Source organism: Pseudorca crassidens, chromosome 15 (genome assembly GCF_039906515.1).
Source record: "Pseudorca crassidens isolate mPseCra1 chromosome 15, mPseCra1.hap1, whole genome shotgun sequence".
NCBI classification, from domain to species: domain Eukaryota; kingdom Metazoa; phylum Chordata; class Mammalia; order Artiodactyla; family Delphinidae; genus Pseudorca; species Pseudorca crassidens.
This window is the reverse complement of record NC_090310.1, coordinates 14,331,880-14,352,786: the sequence shown is the minus strand read 5'-3', so window position 1 is coordinate 14,352,786 and position 20,907 is coordinate 14,331,880. Positions and strand designations below refer to the sequence as shown.

General features: G+C 42.7%; 1 protein-coding gene across 4 annotated transcripts in view; it reads left to right on the top strand.

Moving 5' to 3' along the window:
• TMEM248 (transmembrane protein 248) overlaps positions 1 to 20,173 on the top strand; it is a 32,220-nt gene extending 12,047 nt beyond the window's left edge. For all 4 annotated transcript variants that reach the window (XM_067705977.1, XM_067705976.1, XM_067705978.1 and 1 more), the window contains exons 2-7: positions 7,518 to 7,694; positions 11,585 to 11,870; positions 13,529 to 13,679; positions 15,209 to 15,392; positions 16,741 to 16,884; positions 17,456 to 20,173. In XM_067705977.1, the coding sequence (XP_067562078.1) occupies positions 7,536 to 7,694; positions 11,585 to 11,870; positions 13,529 to 13,679; positions 15,209 to 15,392; positions 16,741 to 16,884; positions 17,456 to 17,476 (945 nt within the window). In that variant the 5' untranslated portion in view covers positions 7,518 to 7,535 and the 3' untranslated portion in view covers positions 17,477 to 20,173. The remainder of the gene's footprint in view (positions 1 to 7,517; positions 7,695 to 11,584; positions 11,871 to 13,528; positions 13,680 to 15,208; positions 15,393 to 16,740; positions 16,885 to 17,455) is intronic.
• The last annotated feature ends 734 nt before the right edge of the window (positions 20,174 to 20,907 follow it).

Here is a 20,907-nt window from a genome sequence, read left to right as displayed (position 1 = left end):
TATATAAATTGGGCAATTTCCTAGAATAATACATCTTATCAAAATTGACTTACTAGAAATAGAAAACATAGACTTACTTTTAAAACATGAATAAATAGTTAAGACAGCCCACCAAAATACAAAACTAGAGAAAAACTTGGAGTCCAGATGGTTTTTTGGTCAAGGTCTATCAAGCTTCCCAGAAATAGAAGCAAATATCTTACACACATTGTTCTAGAAAAAAGATGAGTGGACACATTCAGTTAATCTTATGGTACTAGAATGACTTAGTCATACTAGTCAAGGAGTATATACAGTCAAAGAGAGAATGATAATGGCTTATAATTTTTTTATCTTACTTGTGAATAGGTGTGGAAATTCAGAATAAAATTTAGCAAACATAAGTCAGCAATGTAGTTTTAAAAGATCATGATTAAGTTTATCCAAAGAATGCAAATGTGAGTCATCGTGAAAAAAATGAATTAACATAGTTCCTTTTAACAAATTAAACGAGAAAAATTGATTGTTCAGAGGTTGCAGATAAAGCATTCATTAAAGTGTAACATTTATAATGAAATTATCTTTGCAAACTTGAAGTAGAGGGTACTTTAACCTGGTGAGGAATTTCAGAAACCTTTAACCTATGCCATATTTAATAGTGAAGCATTAGAAGCATTTGCTTTAAAGCCAGGAATGAGGCAAGGATTCCTATTGTTGCCACTTCTAGTCATCAGTTCACTGAAGGTTCTAGTCAAAGTAGTAAGAAAAAGAAAAAACAATGAAATGTGTTGGAAAGAAACACTGTTATTGCTTGCAATACTTTATTTTTTTAATTTTTATTAGAGTACAGTTGATTTACAATGTTGCATTAGTTTCTGCTATACTACAGTGGGTTTTTTTAAAAATCTTTATTGGAGTATAATTGCTTCATAATACTGTGTTAGTTTCTGTTGTACACCACGGTGAATCAGCCATATGCATACACACGTCCCCATATCCCCTCCCTCTTGAGCCTCCCTCCCATCCTCCCTATCCCACCCCTCTAGGTCATCGCAAAGCACCGAGCTGATCTCGCTGTGCTATGCCGCTGCTTCCCACTAGCTAACTGTTTTACATTTGATAGTGTATATATGTCGATGCTACTCTCACTTCACCCCAGCTTCCCCCTCCCACCCCATGTCCTCAAGTCCATTCTCTAAGTCTACGTCTTTATTCCTGCCCTGCAACTGGGTTCATCAGTGCCTTTTTTTTTTTAGATTCCATATATATGCGTTAGCATATGGTATTTGTTTTTCTGACTCACTTCATTCTGTATGACAGACTCCAGGTCGATCCACCTCACTACAAATAACTCATTTCTCCTTATGGCTGAATAGTATTCCATTGTATATATGTGCCACATCTTCTTTATTCATTCATCTGTTGATAGACATTTAGGTTGGTTCCACGTCCTGGCTATTGTAAATAGTGCTGCAGTGGAACATTGTGGTACATGACTCTTTTTGAATTATGGTTTTCTCAGGGTATATGCCCAGTAGTGGGATTGCTGGGTCATATGGTAGTTCTGTTTTTAGTTTTTTAAGGAACCTCCATACTGTTCTCCATAGTGGCTGTATCAATTTACATTCCCACCAACAGTGCAAGAGGGTTCCCTTTTCACCACACCCTTTCCAGCATTTATTGTTTCTAGATTTTTTGATAATAACCATTCTGACTGGTGTGAGGTGATACCTCATTGTAGTTTTGATTTGCATTTCTCTAATAATTAGTGATGTTGAGTATCTTTTCATGTGCCTCTTGGCTATCTGTATGTCTTCCTTGGTGAAATTTAGACATTAAGGTCTTCGGCCCATTTTTTAACTGGATTGTTTGTTTTTTTGATATTGAGCTCCATGAGCTGTTTGTATATTTTGGAGATTAATCCTTTGTTGTTTCATTTGCAAATATTTTATCCCATTCTGAGGGTTGTCATTTTGTCTTGTTTATGGTTTCCTTTGCTGTGCAAAAGCTTTTAAGTCCCATTTGTTTATTTTTGTTTTTATTTCCGTTACTCTAGGAGGTGGGTCAGAAAAGATCTTGCTGTGGTTTAGGTCAAAGAGTGTTTTTCCTATGTTTTCCTGTAAGAGTTATTGAAGAGGCTGTCTTTTCTCCATTGTATGTTCTTGCCTCCTTTGTCATAAATTAGGTGACCGTATGTGTGTGGGTTTATCTCTGGGCATTCTATCCTGTACCATTGATCTATATTTCTGTTTTTGTGCCAGTACCATACTGTCTTGATTACTGTAGGTTTGTGGTATAGTTTGAAGTTGGGGAGGCTGATTCCTCCAACTCCGTTTTTCTTTCTCAAGATTGCTTTGGCTATTTGGGCTCTTTAGTGTTTCCATACTAATTGTAAAATTTTTTGTTCTAATTCTGTGAAGAATGCCCTTGGTAGTGTTTTTTTTTTGTTTTTTTTGTTTTTTGTGGTACGTGGGCCTCTCATTGTTGTGGCCTCTCCCGTTGCAGAGCACAGGCTCCGGACACGCAGGCTCAGCGGCCATGGCTCGCGGGCCCAGCCGCTCCGCAGCACATGGGATCTTCCCAGATCGGGGCACGAACCTGTGTCCCCTGCATCGGCAGGCGGACTCTCAACCACTGCGCCACCAGGGAAGCCTCCCTTGGTAGTTTGATAGGGATTGCCTTGAATCTGTAGATTGCTTTGGGTAGTATAGTCATTTTCACAATATTGATTCTTCCAGTCCAAGAACATGGTATATCTCTCCATCTGTTTATGTCGTCTTTGATGTCTCTCATCAGTGTTTATAGTTTTCTGAATAAAGTCTTTTGCTTCCTTAGGCAGGTTTATTCCTAGGTATTCTATTGTTTTTGTTGTAATGGTAAATGGGATTGTTTCCTTAATTTCTCTTTCTGATTTTTTGTTGTTGATGTATAGGAATGCCAGAGATTTCTGTGCATTAATTTTGTATCCTGCAACCTTACCGAATTCATTGATTAGTTCTAGTAGTTTTCTGGTGACATCTTTAGGATCTTCTATGTATAGTATCATGTCATCCACAAACAGTGACAGTTTTACTTCTTCTTTTCCAATTTGGATTCCTCTTATTTCTTTTTCTTCTCTGATTGCCATGGCCAGGACTTCCAAAACTATGTTGAATAATAGTGGCGAGAGTGGACATTCTTGTCTTATTCCTGATCTTAGTGGAAATGCTTTCAGTTTTCATTGAGTATGATGCTTTCTGTGGGTTTGTCATATATGGCCTTTATTATGTTGAGGTAGGTTCCCTCTATGCCAATTTTCTGGAGAGTTTTTATAATAAATGGGTGTTCAATTTTGTCAGAAGTTTTTTCTGCATCTATTGAGATGATCATATGGTTTTTTATTCCTTAATTTGTTAATGTGGTGTATCACATTGATTGATTTGAGTATATTGAAGAATCCTTGAATACCTGGGATAAATCCCACTTGATCATGGTGTATGATCCTTTTAATGTGTTATTGGATTCTGTTTGCTAGTATTTTGTTCAGGATTTTTGCATCTTTGTTCATCAGTGATACTGGTCTATAATTTTCTTTTTTTTAATTAATTTATTTTTGGCTTCATTGGGTCTTCATTGCTGCACATGGGCTTTCTCTAGTTGTGGCGAGTGGGGGCTACTCTCATTGCAGTGCGCAGGCTTCTCATTGTGGTGGCTTCTCTTGTTGCAGAGCACAGGCTCTAGGAGCATAGGCTTCAGTAGTTGCAGCACGGGGGCTCAGTAGTTGTGGTGCACGGGCTTAGTTGCTCCACGGCATGTGAGATCTTCCCAGACCAGGGCTCGAACCCGTATCCCCTGTATTGGCAGGCAGATTCTAAACCACTGCGCCACCAGGGAAGTCCCTATAATTTTCTTTTTTTGTAATATCTTTTTCTGGTTTTGGTATCTGGGAGATGGTGACTTTGTAGAATGAATTTGGGAGTGTTTCTCCCTCTGCAGTTTTTTGGAAGAGCTTGAGAAGGATCGGTGTTAGCTCTTTTCTAAATGTTTGATAGAATTCGCCTGTGAAGCCATCTCTTCCTGGACTTTTTTGTTTGTTGGAAGATTTTTAATTATTGTTTCAGTTTCATTACTTGTGATAGGTCTGCTTATAGTTTCTAATTCTTCCTGGTTCAGTCTTGGAAAATTGAACCTTTCCAAGAATTTGTCCATTTTTTTGTGGTTGTCCATTTTATTGACATAGTTGTTTGTAGTAGTCTCTTAAAATCCTTTGTATTTCTGCAGTGTCAGTTGTGATTCCTCCTTTTTCATTTGTAATTTTATTGATTTGCATCGTCTCCCTTTTTTTCTTAGTCTGGCTAATGGTTTATCAATTTTGTTTATCTTAAAGAACCAGCTTTTAGTTTTATTGATCTTTGCTATTGTTTTCTTCATTTCTATTTCAGTTATTTCTGCTCTGATTTTTATGATTTCTTTCCTTCTACTGACTTTGGGTTTTCTTTGTTCTTCTTTCTCTAGTTGTTTTAAGTGTAGGGTTATATTGTTTATTTGAGAATTTTCTTGTTTCTTGAGGTGAGATTGAATTGCTACAAGCTTCCCTCTTAGAACTGCTTTTGCTGTATCCCATAGGTTTTGGGTCGTAGTGTTTTCATTGTCATTTGTTTCTGTGTATTTTTTTATTTTTTCTTTGATTTCTTCAGTGATCTCTTGGTTATTTAGTAGCGCACTGTTTAGCCTCCATTTATTTGTGTTTTTTGCACTTTTTTTCCTGTAATTGATTTCCAATCTCATAGCATTGTGGTTAGAAAAGATGCTTGATACGATTTCAATTTTCTTAAATTTTCCGAGGCTTGATTTGTGACCCAAGAGGTGATCTGTCCTGGAGAATGTTCCATGTGCACTTGAGAAGAAAGTGTATTCTGCCACTTTTGGGTGGAATGTTCTATAAATATCAATTAAATCTATCTGGTCTATCGTGTCATTTAAAGCTTGTGTTTCCTTATTTATTTTCTGTTTGGATGATCTGTCCATTGGTGTAAGTGGGGTGTTAAAGTCCCCTACTATTATTGTGTTACTGTCGATTTCTCCTTTCTTGGTTGTTAGCATTTGCCTTATGCATTGAGGTGCTCCTCTGTTGGGTACATATGTATTTATAATTGTTATATCTTCTCCTTGGATTGATCCTTTGATCATTATGTAGTGTCCCTCCTTATCTCTTGTAACAGCCTTTATTTTAAAGTCTATTTTATCAGATATGAGTATTGCTACTCCAGCTTTCTTTTGTTGTGCATTTGCATGGAATATCTTTTCCCATCCCTTCACACCTTCAATCTGTATGTGTCCCTAGGTCTGAAGTAGGTCTTGTAGACAGCATATATATGGGTCTTATTTTTGTAGCCATTGAGCCAATCTGTGTCTTTTGGTTGGGGCACTTAATCCATTTACATTCAAGGTTATTATTGATATGTATGTTCCTATTACCATTTTCTTAATTGTTTTGAGTTTGTTTTTGTAGGTCCTTTTCTTCTCTTGTGTTTCCCACTTAGAGAAGTTCCTTTAGCATATGTTGTAAAGCTGGTTTGTTGTGATGATTCACCTTTGTTGTAAAGCTTGGAGTAGTTATATATGTCATTTTAAAAAAATTGGAAAAGGCTCAGTGTCTAAAATGTCAAAAAATTATTTTAAACATTAAGAAGACATAGACAAACATCCTACTGGTAAATGGCCAAAGATTCAGGCAGTTCACCTAGGAAGAATCTAAATGGCCGATAAAGAAGTAAAAGGATATTCTGTTTCAGGGAGCTGTAATTTAAAATAATGGTGAGATACAATTTCACATGATCTCGTTGGTCCAGATCCAAAAGATTGCCTTAGAATATCAAGCGTTGGCATGAATGTTGGGAAATGGAGCGAACCTTTTCCTTGCTGGGGGAAGTGTAAACTGGTATGACTTCCTCGGAGAGTCTGACAATATAAAGTCAAGTTGCAGACGGGCCTACTGGTGACCTCGTTGTGTTAGAACCACTCTTGTGCCTGCTCTGGTGCCCTTTGTGAGTGAAACAGTGGGAAGAACCCAGCTGGGCTTCTATGCCTGTGATAACTCAACTGTGATACACTTGCATCTTATACAGCAGGTAAACCCAGTAGACTGAATCAACAGAGATAAATCTCAGAAACAGAACGTTGAGTCAAAGACTCTTGTGAAAACAAACAGGTACACAGCCTGGCTTGTTGCACGCGGTCGCTATTGGTTCTTAGGGGCTGTTGATGCATCTTTTTCTCTCTAAAATTTAAAAGCTGGCACAGATTTTTTAAATAGTTTTAGTGTTGTAGTCTGATCATGTATATAAGAGCTCATTACATGCCAGCTACTGTTCTGGGGACCAGGAGCCAGGGCCATAGCAGTGAGCAAGACTGGCAAAATGTCCGCTCTCTTGGAGCTCACAAATGAGGGGTGATAGACTATGAACAAGTAGAAACGTAACTAGACAGTGTGAAGGAAGTCAAGCAGGGTCCTGGGAGGCCGGGGGCTGAGGGTGGTCAGGGAAGGGCTCTCTGAGGAACTGACTACTGAGCATAGACCTGCATTCTAAGAAGAGCAAGCATGTGGAAATTTGGGGCTAAAGCATTCCAGGCAGAGGTAAAAAGCCTGCAGATAGGACATGTTCAAAATTCCACGAATAAAATACTTAGGAATAAGTTTAACAAAAGAAGTGCACACATATGCTTTGATAAATACAAAATATTAAAATAAATGAAAGAGAACGGAAATAAGTGGAAAGGCATCCCAGGTTCGTAGACTGGAAGATAATATTGTTAAAGTGGTGGTACTCCCCAGACTGATTTGTGGATTCAGTGTAATCCCTATCAAAGTCACAGCTGACTTCTTTGCAGAAATTGACAAGCTGATCCTGAAAAATAGCAAGGCCAGTGTGGCCAGCGGCCGGTGAATGAGGAGGGAATGTTGGTGGAGAGGTAGTCATAGAGGTTGGCGGGGCTTCTGGATCATGACACCCTGTGGGCCTTCACAGGAATCTCATGCCAGGTCCAGTGGGAAGCCTTAGGAGGGCTTTAAGCAGGGGAGTGATAAAATTCAGTACTTGTTGAGTGCCTACTCTCTGCCAGGTGCTGGGATGGGCATGAGTATGGTGGTGAACAGGACAGAATGTTGAATAAATAGGATTCAGCTCTTCAGTGGTAGGAAATAAGAGTATCCTCAGTTTATTTTTGTACATGTTGGCATGTATTTGTGTCGTATTACTGACTTAAACATTTTCTTAAGTAATATGGAAGTAGCAAATGTTCATTAAAGAATAATTAGAAAATTCAAACTGAAAGAATGCCTATCTTTCAAGATCCTACCACTTGGAAATAATGACAGTTAGCATTTAGTGGTCTTCTATTTCCTTCTAGTCTTTTGAATGGATTTATGATCAGATAGTTCTCAAGTTCAATAACGAGTGACCTCCTCATCCCCCCAAACCGTCAAAGAAACAGAAGTGAGAGTCATAGGTTTTCTTTTGGCGAGTCAGTGGGTGAATCTTCTGATTCATTCCTTTCAGGTGGAGCTGATCAGAATAATGTTCAACATCAACCCCCTGGAGAACCTGAAGGTGTACATCAGCAGCCGGCCCCCCTTGGTGGTCTTTATGATCAGTGTAAGCGCCATGGCAATAGCTTTCCTGACCTTGGGCTATTTCTTCAAAATCAAGGAGATCAAGTCACCAGAAATGGCAGAGGTATAGTAAATTCTAAGTTCTCCTCTCAGACTGGCTGGACCTTTATAGAGTGGGAAAACACCTTTTGGCTCTCCACATACCTTTCTTTGGTTGTGACTTTTATCCCAGTGAGAAAGAGTAATATTTATTCAGAATTTTTGGTCTTGCATCTTGCTGTGGCTCACTTTGTTAGGAAATAACCTAGTCAGATAGTTATTGATTTAAATAATGCTACCAGCTTTAGTTAGACTGTTTCAGCAATGAAACATGTATTTTGGAAAATATATTTGCAAAATGTTTGTGTCAAGAAGATCAAGAACTAACTTCTTTGCTATTCATATTAAATTAGCTAACTACAATTTTTAAAAACTGTAAACATTTTTTTTTTTTTTTTTGCGGTACGCGGGCCTCTCACTGTTGTGGCCTCTCCCGTTGCGGAGCACAGGCTCCGGACGCGCAGGCCCAGCGGCCATGGCTCACAGGCCAAGCCGCTCCGCGGCATGTGGGATCTTCCCGGACCGGGGCACGAACCCGTGTCCCCTGCATCAGGAGGCGGACTCTCAACCACTGCGCCACCAGGGAAGCCAACATTTGTTATTTTAAAGCCATATATTGTCATGGAGTTTTATCAGCTGTACTGATAGCTTTTTCATTGGAGAAGAAGAAATTCTAAAGAAATTAGAAAGCAGCATCTTATTTCCAAAGATATTTGCCTTTTTCTTATCAAGGAAAGCTTCAGTAATCTACAAACTTGCCTTCTAGATTTTATTTTTTGGTCAATTTAAGTGAATTATTTGGGCGTTGCTCTTTAATCGCTAGTCTAGGCATATAATAATTTTTGAACAGTCATAATACAGATTGTAAAAGATGTGTGTGGGACTTCCCTAGTGGCACAGGGGTTAAGACTCTGCCTGCCAGTGCAGGGGACACAGGTTCGAGCCCTGGTCTGGGAAGATCCCACATGCCACGGAGCAACTAAGCCCGTGTGCCACAACTACTGAGCCTGCGCTCTAGAGTTCACGAGCCACAACTATGGAGCCTGCATGCCACAACTACTGAAGCCCGCATGCTTAGAGCCTGTGCTCCGCAACAAGAGAAGCCACCGCAGTGAGAAGTCCACACACCACAACAAAGAGTAGCCCCGGCTCACCACAACTAGAGAAAGCCTGCATGCAGCAACGAAGACCCAATGCAGCCAAAAATCAAAAATATCATAAAATAAATTTAAAAAGTGTTTCTGCATATCAGAAAACAATACAGTTGATAATCTTGTTTAATAGAGGTGAATAACAATATCCCTATTAATAAATTTATTTTATGCGTTAGAAATTATGCTGAATCAATGATATGGTGAATTTACTGGTGGATAAGTGTCTTTTAGGACAAATTAGTTCCCGTCTTAGATTCTGTGAGTGTCTTCTCTTACACTTTTTCTTCTTGGGTGTGTTCGTTGGTGAGAGTGGCCATGGGGGCGGGGATAGGGATTGCATTATTGTTGCATCGTGTGTGCCTTGTGATGAAGAGGAGAGTTTTGCTCAGTGTTACGGGGATTATGCTTCCTCTTGTGCTCTGTGGCATTCTAGATCATAGGTGATGTTAGCAAGAAGGGACCATCTTCCCACATTAAGTCTCTAATACAAAGTAACAAGTTTTAGCTATTTCTCCTGTGAAACCCTTCCAAAGAGTTTCTTACCAAGATACCTGCTGGCTGGCTTCATTCTCCCCCTTTTCTGACCCTGCCTGAATCTTTAAAGGTTATCGAAACAGGCTGTACCTACATTAGGGCTGAAAATGAACATTCTAGTCGCAACCAAAGTTCTTCAGCATCCTGGCATTGCTCTCCCTCAAAGCTCAAGTCCATGTTGAACACGCAGCCAAGATCAATGGTTAAGATGTAGCCCGGATAATTAGCCCTTAATCAAAATGGGGCCTGACATTGGCCTTGGCCAGCTGTTCAAAATGGACTCGAACTCTGCAGGAAAGCAGAGCTGCAAGATGCTGCAGAACTTTGATTATGATTAATTTAGTGATTTTATTTTCAAATGAGGATCCTAGGTGTATGGGGAAAGTTTGGTGCTGTGAATCAGAAAACAATTCTAAGTCTGCCTTCAACTCAGCTGGCATTGGAGAGTCCCTGATTTGCTCTGGGCCTCAGTTTCCTCATGTCTGGAATAGGAAGGGGTGAGACTAGGATGTTCATTTTCAGCCCTAATGTTCTTTAATGGTCTGCTGAGTTTGTAGGTGTCAGGGAAAATGTAATTTGAAATATCTGGTTGCCTTCTTACTAAATGCCAGATACTGATAAACTGAGGCTATAAAGGTAGACCTGACTGGTTAGGGATTACTCCGAATGGCATTTTTAATCAATGTTAGAATTATTCAAAATGTAACTTGGGGCTTCCCTGGTGGCACAGTGGTTAAGAATCTGCTTGCCAATGCAAGGGACATGGGTTCGAGCCCTGGTCTGGGAAGATCCCACATGCCGTGGAGCAATGAAGCCCATGTGCCACAACTACTGAGCCTGTGCTCAAGAGCCTGCAAGCCACAACTACTGAGCCCATGTGCCACAACTACTGAAGCCTGCATGCCTAGAGCCCGTGCTCCGCAACAAGAGAAGCCACGACAGTGAGAAGCCCGCGTACCACAACAAAGAGTAGCCCCCTCTCGCCGCAACTAGAGAAAGCCTGTGTGCAGCAATGAAGACCCAATGCAGCCAAAAATAAAAACAAATTTTTTTTAAAAATGTAACTTGGGGCTTCCCTGGTGGCGCACTTGTTAAGAATCTGCCTGCCAATGCAGGGGACACGGGTTTGAGCCCTGGTCCGGGAAGATCCCACATGCCGTGGAGCAACTAAGCCCATGCGCCACAACTACTGAGCCTGTACTCTGGAGCCCACGAGCCACAACTAGTGAAGCCCACATGCCTAGAACCCATGCTCCGCAACAAGAGAAGCCACTGCAATGAGAAGCCTGCGCACTTCAATGAAGAGTAGCCCCCGCTCGCCGCAACTAGAGAAAGCCTGCATGCAGCAATGATGACCCAGCGCAGCCAAAAATAAAATGAATAAATAAATTTATTTTAAAAAAATGTAACTTGGTTTGTCTTCACCTTTGGCACCTTTTTGTAGATAATGTTGCTTGGGAGAAAGAAGTTGTATGTAACAGCCTCAGTTGATTTGTTATTGCTATTTTAGCCTGAGTTCATCTTTGGGTGTCTGCTAAAACTAAAAACACACACCCTGGTGGGTACTTTGTTGGTGTCAGTTTTAAAACTGCTTATAATTTAAACCATCAGTACAGATATTAAGAGAAGCCTGAAAACATCTTTTCTCCTCCCTTTTGAAATTGTGCCTGTTCTAAAGTGGCATCCAAAGTCCATGACGAGGGGGGACAGTACCACACGAGTGTTGGTAGTTACTGCAGTTTTGCGTTCCCAAGACAGAAAGCAAGGTGTAGAAAATTGACCTTACGAGAAAATATTTTAAGGCGGCCTTAATTTTTAAAAAATAACTAATTGTAACTGCTAAATGAGTTTGGATTAATACTTTTAATATTTTACTACTTTTGTTCAATCTTTCTTTTCAAGCTTGATTCTGAGGCTAGATCATTTCCTGTAAGTTTAAGACCCTTTTTTTCTTTACATATTTTCCTAAGTTGGCTTAATCTCACAGTGTAATAGCTCATGCCAATGAAGAGTTTATATTTTAGATTTTGAATGTGAGAGTGGTTGAAAAACCACACTATTACGCCAGCACAAGAGGCTGAATGCTGTGTTGTTGTATTTTGAAGGACTGACTCTGAGGCATGGTCCCCCTGTTGTGTGATGCCACACCGTGGGTTGTGACTGTCACTGCACTGGCAGCACTTTCAGTCGGCTCAGGCTTGTTTTCCTCTCTCTCGTTTTACTGAAGGATTGGAATACCTTTCTGCTGCGGTTTAATGATTTGGACTTGTGCGTATCAGAGAATGAAACACTAAAGCATCTCACAAACGACACCACAGCTCTGGAAAGCACAGTGACCAGCGGCCAGGCCAGGATGTCCACCCAGTCCCCACAGTCCCTGGAGGATTCAGGCCCAGTGAACATCTCAGTTGCAATCACACTAACCCTGGACCCACTCAAACCCTTTGGCGGGTACTCTCGCAACGTCACCCATCTGTACTCGACCGTTCTCGGGCATCAGATTGGACTCTCAGGTATGTGAGTGTCAGCCACTTCTCTCCAGGCTTTCTCAGGTAACAGCTGTTACAACACAGAGCATTAGAGTGTACGGTTTTACTCATCAGACTGTTTTTTATTTTTTGTATATGTCTTCCCTTTTGTTGAGTTTGAACTAAACGAAGCCAAGAAGGGACCATTTCTACTACATCTTCACCTATTAAAGTGTTTGGTATGCAGTAGGCTCTCAATAAAAGCCCATAAGAGTAGGAGACTGGGAAAAAATTATAAGGCCTATTTCTGGTCTTAATATTTAAAAACACACATTTTAAAATTTTTGAGTTTTTATTTTTCTTTAATTTTATTGAAGTATAGTTGATTTACAATGTTGTTAATTTCTGTACAGCACAGTGACTCAGTTATACATATTCTTCATATTCTTTTCCATTATGGTTTGTTACAGGATATTGAATATGGTTCCCTGTGCAGGACCTTGTTTATCCATCCTGTATATAATAGTTTGCCTCTGCTAATCCCAATTCCCAATCCATCCCTCCCCCACCAGCCCACCCCCTGGCAACCACAAGTCTGCTCTCTATATCTGTGAGTCTGTTAAAAACACCAATTTTTTATTCTGGCTCATCATTTTGGAGTTTTCAGTACATACTACAGATATTGCTACTAGTCTTAAAATTTTGTGAATGCACTGGGCTAAGAACTAGAAAAAGCCTGGTCTCTTCCCTTTGGAATTTTGGGATAAGGAAGAGACAAGCGTAATGTGAGTTAATATTCATCAAGCACTTAAAATAGTTCCTGGCACAAAGGAAATGCTATATAAATGCTTGTTAAATAATATTAAAAATAAACACTTATGGAACATTGAGCACTGCCCTTGGACTAGTGCTAAACCCATGACAGACTGTAGGTGATTCAGGAGAAGGTTGGAAAGTAGAAGCTGGAATAATCAGGAAAGGCTTTGTGCCAGAGGCTTGGGCCTTGGAAGAATCATCTTTGGTTTGGTTACCAAGAACCTTTTAAAGTCCTTGAAGGAACTTGGGAGTGCCTGCCAGCCTCCTGTTGGCTGTACCAGGTGAGAGCTGTTCCCATGTAAGGAGGTAAGGGCGACATCTGGGTTTTCCACGTAGCAAGTGGACCTTTTTCTTCCGCTGTGATGTTCGAATACCTTATTCATTTACGCTTCATCACTCACCCGTCTCATGACCTTTCTTAAGTCTGTTCAGCCGTCTGATCCTCAGTCTACTCGTTTGTAAAGGGGAACAGTAACACTTCTTTGGTCATGTTCTTAGGATAGTGGTACATCTTAAGTGAAGTAGTACATATAAAAGCAGTTTGAAAATGGTAAGAGTGCTGTATGAAAGCTGTAACAATGGTGATGACTTACCCAGCCCCAGCCTTCCCACTGAGGCATGGCCTGGGCCCTTGCGTGGCAACTCCAGGCCTTGGCTGAAGGTGACCCCTCTCCGTTTGCCATTTTGTGGCTCTGCCAGGTGAGCAGGCCTCAGTCTGGCTCGGAACTGCTGTTATTCCTGAAACCCCACAAAAGCAGGGGTCCCAGTTCAGTGGGCTGATAGGTGATTCCTGGGTGGGTTTGATGTCAGGATTCATTCAGATTCCAGAGAATAATAAATGTATGAATTCTCGCTTTACTTACCAAAAAACCAATTTCTCTTTCCAGGCAGAGAAGCCCACGAGGAGATAAACATTACCTTTACCCTGCCCACAGCCTGGAGCTCGGACGACTGTGCCCTTCACGGCCACTGTGAGCAGGTGGTGTTCACAGCCTGCATGACCCTCACAGCCCACCCTGGCGTGTTCCCTGTCACTGTGTAAGTACTTTCCTGACCCCATAAGAAGCTCCATTTACTGTAAACGTGACTGGGATGCCTGAGCAAATTCTCAGGACAGCTTGCCTCGTGTTACTTTGTAGAATTGTCATTACTGGGACCTGTCTGTAAGATTGTTTCAGTTTAATTTTGGTTTTCTAAAGGTAAAACTTCTGCATAGAAGTATCAGAGGGTTAGTGTTTCAACAAGGTTGTGAAAGCATCTGGTTGCTGTGTGTAAGTTTTAGGTGGCCTTTCCTGTTGGTAGAAGAAGCCACAGGAAAGATGAATAAGAGCTGATCCTGTGACCATAATGACATTTAAGGCTCCTGAAAGATAAAGGTTTTGTTCGTCTCCATTATCCAGGAAGAGTTATTTTTTAAATTGATAGTATAAATTGAACATTATTTTCCGTGATATAGTTACTGTTTCTGAAACTTTTGCTTCATATATATATATATATATATATATATATATATATATATATATATATATTTTGTGTGTGTGTGTGTGCGGTACGCGGGCCTCTCACTGTTGCGGCCTCTCCCGTTGCGGAGCACAGGCTCCGGACGCGCAGGCTCAGTGGCATGGCTCACGGGCCTAGCCGCTCCGCGGCATGTGTGAACTTCCCGGACTGGGGCACGAACCCGTGTCCCCTGCATCGGCAGGCGGACTCTCAACCACTGCGCCACCAGGGAAGCCCTGCTTCATATTTTTTTTGAGCAGCTGTCAGTGTAAGCGCTTTGCCTTTAAGGCTTTTCTTGCCTCTCCTTTCTCTGGAAAGGAGATAATGATCTATAATTACATGAAATACACAAGATGTAGCCTATTTAAAAGAATCTTAGGGTGAATCCTTTAAAAATAATAATCCTGGGATTTATCTGTTTTAGACATTTGGAGGTTTGTAGGACAAGTTAAGCATTATTTGCTGTTGGTTGTAATATCTGATAGAGAACTTTGTATGTAAGACTTCCAGTTGTGACTAAGAGTTTAGATAATTTGAGAAAATGGGCTTAAAAGGAGCGAGTCCTTTTCTGGCCACATCATATGCGAGAGGACATGGGTTGAATTCTGAAGGCAGAAGTCTAACACCCAGACTCCTAAGTGCCGGATGCCTATTTCTTATTCTTTACGTGTTTATTAATTTTTTTAAAGAAATTGGGCTTCCCTGGTGGCACAGTGGTTGAGAGTCCACCTGCTGATGCAGGGGACACGGGTTCGTGCCCCGGTCCGGGAGGGTCCCACATGCCGCGGAGCGGCTGGTCCCGTGAGCCATGGCCGCTGAGCCTGCGCGTCCGGAGCCTGTGCTCCGCAACGGGAGAGGCTGCAACAGTGAGAGGCCCGCGTACCGCACAAAAAAAAAAAAAAAAACCACTGAACTAAAAATATAATGGTATTTATCTCAAGAGAATGTGTTTCTTATTCATTCTGCACGTGTGGCTCTTCTTGGTGCTATGCCAGCGCTGGTGGCTGAGACACAAGTAAATGTCTCAAGGCCACTGAGCATGTGTCTTGCCCCGTCTTCTCCTGCAGACAGCCGCCGCACTGTGCTCCTGACACCTACAGCAACGCCACGCTCTGGTACAAGATCTTCACAACTGCCAGAGATGCCAACACAAAATATGCTCAAGACTACAACCCTTTCTGGTGTTACAAGGGGGCCATTGGAAAGGTCTACCATGCTTTAAACCCCAAGCTGACAGTTATTGTTCCAGATGTAAGTGAGGACAGTTGCTGTGCATGTGTGTGTGTGTCCAGGAACTGTTAGAGCAGGCCCTGTTTACCTCCTTGGGTTAGCTTAGCCCCTGCCATTCTCGCTGTCCAGCTGGGTTGGGAGACCAGGTGGAGTGCTGGAGACTTGGAAAAACATGCCGCCCATTGGGTTAAGAAAATTGCTTCTGTTCTGTTTCCCGCTTTGTTCAACAGCAGTTATTTATTGAGCACTGCTGTGTGCCTAACCTGGGGCTACAGCAGAGGCTGGTTCAGTCTTACTCATCCACGCAGCCACTCACTGAAGCGTATTGGGTTAGTGTCAGTCTGAGCAATAAATAGTTCAGAATCCAGAAAGGCAGAAGTCAATAGGAGGAGATGACTCTGGCTAGTTATTGATGCCTGTGTAGGATTTTACTTTGTAAGGAGGAAATGGGCAGAAGGCACTGTACTATGGACTAGTGGATGATTTGCTAGTTTAGTTTGCTGCTCTGACTTGAGCCCACCTTTAACAGACTGCACTGAATTTTTGTAAATCCTCTTTTCTTCTGTCCGTATATGCCAGGTGGATTTTTCTTTTTGCCCGGTCCGTCCTTCTCTTTCCTTATGCCGCGTTTTTATCAAGTTGTGGACAGTGGTATACCAGGGGCCTGCAGCAATGGGGATCAGGCTGTATGGTGGGCAGGGGCCAGGCTCCAGAAGGCCCTTTGTGCCTCGCTGAGGTGTTTAGACTTTCTCCTCGGACGAGGCCATCACTGCCTGAGTTTGGGCTCTAGGGAATTTGTAGAGCAGTGCGTCAGGAAGACTTGTCTGCCCAACTGATGTGTGTAAATGGGATGGCGCCTGAGGCCTGGAGCTGTGAGAAGGAACAGGAGTGGGGGCCTGGCTGGGATCTCAACAACTGGCCGAGCCCGGTGGCTGCTTGCCTGTGGGACATCAAGGAGGAGTGAGTCAAGGCCGGCTTCAGCGTTTCCAGCCAGGGGCTTGTCCAAGTGGGGAAAGGCCCAGGAAGGAGTTAGGAGTTAGGAACACAGGCTTGGGCTGTCAGCCATGCAAGCTGAGGGCTGTCGGAGCAAGAGGACATAAAGAGAAGAGCAGGGGTTAAAGACTATGGGGCCTTGTCAGGGGCGGGGGGATTCGGGCATAGGACCCCCTTAGGAAGGGAAGGTATGGGTGGTGTCGGGAACACTCTGTCTTCACTTAACAAGCTCCAGCGTTAATAGTTCAGCTGTCGATTCCCGTGTGAATTGATAGTTGCGGCAAGTCTGGAAATTGTGCACCCTGATTCCAGGAACCCAGCATTAAAATCCTCAGTAACTCAGTGCACATGTTTCTGGTTTGTTCTCTTTGTTTAGGATGACCGCTCATTAATAAACTTGCACCTCATGCACACCAGTTACTTCCTCTTCGTGATGGTAATAACGATGTTTTGCTATGCGGTTATCAAAGGCAGACCCAGCAAACTGCGTCAGAGCAATCCTGAATTTTGTCCTGAGAAGGTGAGCGGTGGGTGGGGTCTGACCCAGCATTGCACCAGAAGGTCCCAATTAGTCCTTATTCCATTTATTGTGGGTGATTCCTTTCCTCCAGCGAAATTACTTCCTGTCTTTTTATCAGCAGTCATCTCCCCTCAGCCTCAATTATGGTGTTGCATCTTCAACCATATACCCAGGCCTCAGCTGGGAAAAAAGTGTTCTCTAATCCCCACTGGCAAGCGGCTGACCCTGAGGGCTGCCTCCCCTCCGATTCCACGGGCTTGAGAAGTCACCTCCCAGAATGCTCTTCCGGGTTTCCAGACACATAACGCTGTATCGCAGCACAGTGGCTCTGCAGGGTCAGCTGCGTCTTGCAGGAGGCTCAGATTTCTATTCATTCCCTCCTAGATGAGGTCTATTTTCTTAGGGGTTTAACAGTTCCCCTGACTGATAATAGTTCCCCTGACTGATTGATAGATGTGTGCGGTGTGGCTCCCTGGGTTTGGGATAGGACCAGAACCTGGTAAGAGTGCTGGTGGGGCCGAGTCATCCAGGCTTTGCTGCGTGACTGGGCTGCCGTCTTGCTCTCTTCTAGGTGGCTTTGGCTGATGCCTAATCCCACGGCTGCCGTTTTCTGAGAGAGACTGAGAGAACCATAATCATTGCCTGCTGAACCCAGCCTGGGCCTGGACACTCTGTGAATACATTATCTTGCAATGTTGGGTTATTCCAGCCAAAGACATTTCAAGTGCCTGTAACTGATTTGTATATATTTATAAAAAATCTGTTCAGAAATTGGTCCAATGATGCACGTGCTTCGCACTGGGCACCGCCAGAACCCTTCAGCCTCACCTGCGGACTTGGCGGGATGATCCTGAGTAGCGCCGGAGAGGATTCGTGACCTCGCCGTCAGAGCAGGCCATGCTGTCTTTCCCAGGGTCCCAGAGGCGCTTCACTGCTGGTGGGGTTGAGGTTTGCTTTGGTTCTTGTTTCAGCCCGATCTGTACAGAATGTTCAAAACAGTCTGCACCTTTGATATGATACTGCATTTCCAAAGCCACCCCAATCCATTTTGTGGATTTTATGTGTCTGTGGCTTAATAATTATAGTAACAACAATAATACCTTTTTCTCCATTTTGCTTGCAAGAAAACATACCTAAGTTTTTTTTTTCCTTTGAAGAAAAAATAGTCACATTTTAATACTATAATTAAGACAGATTTGTGCTTTTATGTTGAGTAAAAAGTTAAATATTTAAAAGTCACCTACATGGTACAGATCTAAGTTTCATTTTCCACGTGGACAGCGAGGAATTCGGTCTTGTTTGAGTTGAGTTGGCACAGAATGTTCCACTGTCTTTTTCTTCTCTGTTGTCCCTTCCCTCCATTATAAAAGTTAAAACAGCTTCCTCACTCAAAAGGGCTTAAAAATGAAGTACACACGGCTCTAGAGTGAAAACGAGCTGTTCTCTTCTGGAATGCAGATGACAGTATGGAGAGAGAGGGTGATGAGTCGGTCTAATAGTTATGACAGGGCTTCTTGTTTTCTTTGAAGAGGGGATGGGTTTTCTTTCCTGGGTGTTCTTTGGTTTTTTGGCATTTATTTTTATGCAATTAACATTCTCAGAAGGAAATGGCAACTAGTAGTAGATCAGTAACATTAAGTAAACGATGCCTGTGAAATTTGAAGGAAAGCAATTCTGATTTGCCATTTATCGGGAAAACCAAAAGCATTTTTCTTTCCTATAACATTTTGATGATCTAATTCCTTTATCCCTGTTTTCCTTCCAAACCATCTTCATTTTAAAACAGTTGTGCATCTTTTCCAGCCCTTTCTTGTTACTTGTATTCTTACCATTTTTCTTTTCCTTAATAGCTTTTTGCCTTAACCCATAGTCATTAATGATTTCTGTGTTCTCCCAAGCCATGTTATAGCAGAAGGGCAGTTAAAACCTTGGGCGCGACTGTCAGTCAGCACTTTTTTCTCTTAACTCCAGGTCTGTATTCTGTTCTAAATTAGAACCAGCCCTGCAGTCTGAAATATATTGGCCTAGAACATTTTATCCCAGGCTTTTTTTTTTCTTTTAATATCCAGGCATTCTTAAATGGAAAACATTTGTGGGCTTTTACTTAAGGTTGTTATTAAAATAATCATCATAGTAACTTGATATGTTAATATTCCTTTTTTTCCTTTTAGTATGTTTCAAGCGCAGTAATCATACTTGTCTATCCAGTTTTTTTATGATATGAGTTGCTTACATGATGCATGGCTAACCGGTTAATTTAGTTTTCTCTTTAGAGACTTTGAGACAAGATTGAGAAAGAGCCATTTGGCTTGGCCTTTAGAAACATCAGTATCACTAAGACCAACAGATTTAGAGGAAGCTGCTACTGAATTAATAAAATCCCCATGAAGTAGAGTTACAGGAATAGATTTAGAACTGGCAGAGTAATATAAAAGGAAGACAGGTGAAAAAAGTCACTTTCACTGGTTTGTTCGATCCAGCTTGTTGCTAACATTAATGGCCCTTGTTTTAATCACAGGGACTGGCTGGCATCTGTAGCCAGGGGAGCAGGGACACTGTTAGGCATGAGGAAAGGAAGTGCCAAAAATGCCTGGATGGTATGACTTGTCATGAGGTCGGGTCACTCACTTTAAAATCCAGCATTCTCCCTCGCAGGTGATTCTCAGAGATCTTCCGGAAACCCAGCGTCAGCCAGGTGTACAAAGGGAGGAGGGGAGCCCATGGGGCCTGGGCCCACTGACCCTCAGCAAGCCCAGAGGACCTGTTACTACCTGGGCACTAGCAGACAAGGCCTTGTCCTCTGCTGTCTCCTGCTGGAGGGCCTCAGGATGAGAAGAGTGTCACAGACAGGGTCTGTCTGCCATTCAGGGGTGACCCCGTGCAGGAACACTGGCTCATCCTCAGGCATCTTGGACCAGAGTCCAATAAAAGGTCAGCAACTTACTATTAAAATGGTTGTTTCAGATCATATTGATCTCTTTCCTTTTTCCTTTTGTCCTTTCACTGTATGACTTGAATCAGTTTTGATTCTATCTATCTGTAAGTTTTTCTCGTCATTAGGAACCTGCCACTTCGGTTGCGTTTTCTTTGGCAGTACGTAGGGATTCAGCATCCTAGTTTTTCAACCCTCCTGCAGGCACTGTGGGGTTTCGAGGGCCAGCGAATCCATTTCACTTACCTTGCTGCATGATGGTCAGTAGCTGATCTGTTATGGCATTTACTCCCAAATTAATTTTCTGTGTTTGAAATATGTGCATATGTGCTTTCCAGAATAAAAAATCTGAATTTGCTGTGTCTCCATTTCCTTCTGTCTGATGGGTGTTTTCTAAGGGAAGAACACGTGCGGTAAGTAATTGGGGGTGTTCTGTAAGCTGTTCTTTCCAAGTGTCACCCGTCGTCAGGATGAGGGGCGGGCAGTGGTATCCTTCTGGGTCTCACCAAGCACACGGGTCTTCTCGCTGAGAGTACAAACCTCTTTCTTTTAGTGTATTGGACCAACAAGTGCTCGCAGAGCTGACTCAACTCCTGCCCAGAAGGAGGACGTAATACAGAGCGTGAGGAGCATCTGCACGGGGATGGGAGTTTAAAGACACCCTTCTTCTTATACACGCGCCCTCCGTGTGCACTCAGCCCGGGGCTCCAGAAGCCGGCTCTGACTTCCCGGCACAGAGCTCCCGCGTCGGCCGGGCCTGTTTTGCCAGGAAGTGCATCCTCCGCATTTGTAAAGGGCAGTCATGTTCACTAACGTGAATTTTTCCCTTTCCCAGCGGGCAGGGGCTCTGTGGCTCTTCCCTCCCTCGCTCCCCAGCAGGGGCTGGGTGGTAGGGGCCAGCCTCTGGGTGCTCTGTGGGACAGGACAGTGCTGAGGACGGGACACCTCAACGGGCTTTTGCTTCTACCTCCTTCGCTTCGTCCTGCCGCCTCTAGTGCGTGGAACGCTGCTCCCTCCTCGGACTCGGAGGTTTGTGTGTGGCGTTTCCATCGCGATGCAGAAGCCGTTGGAGAATAAGAGCTCACATCTTC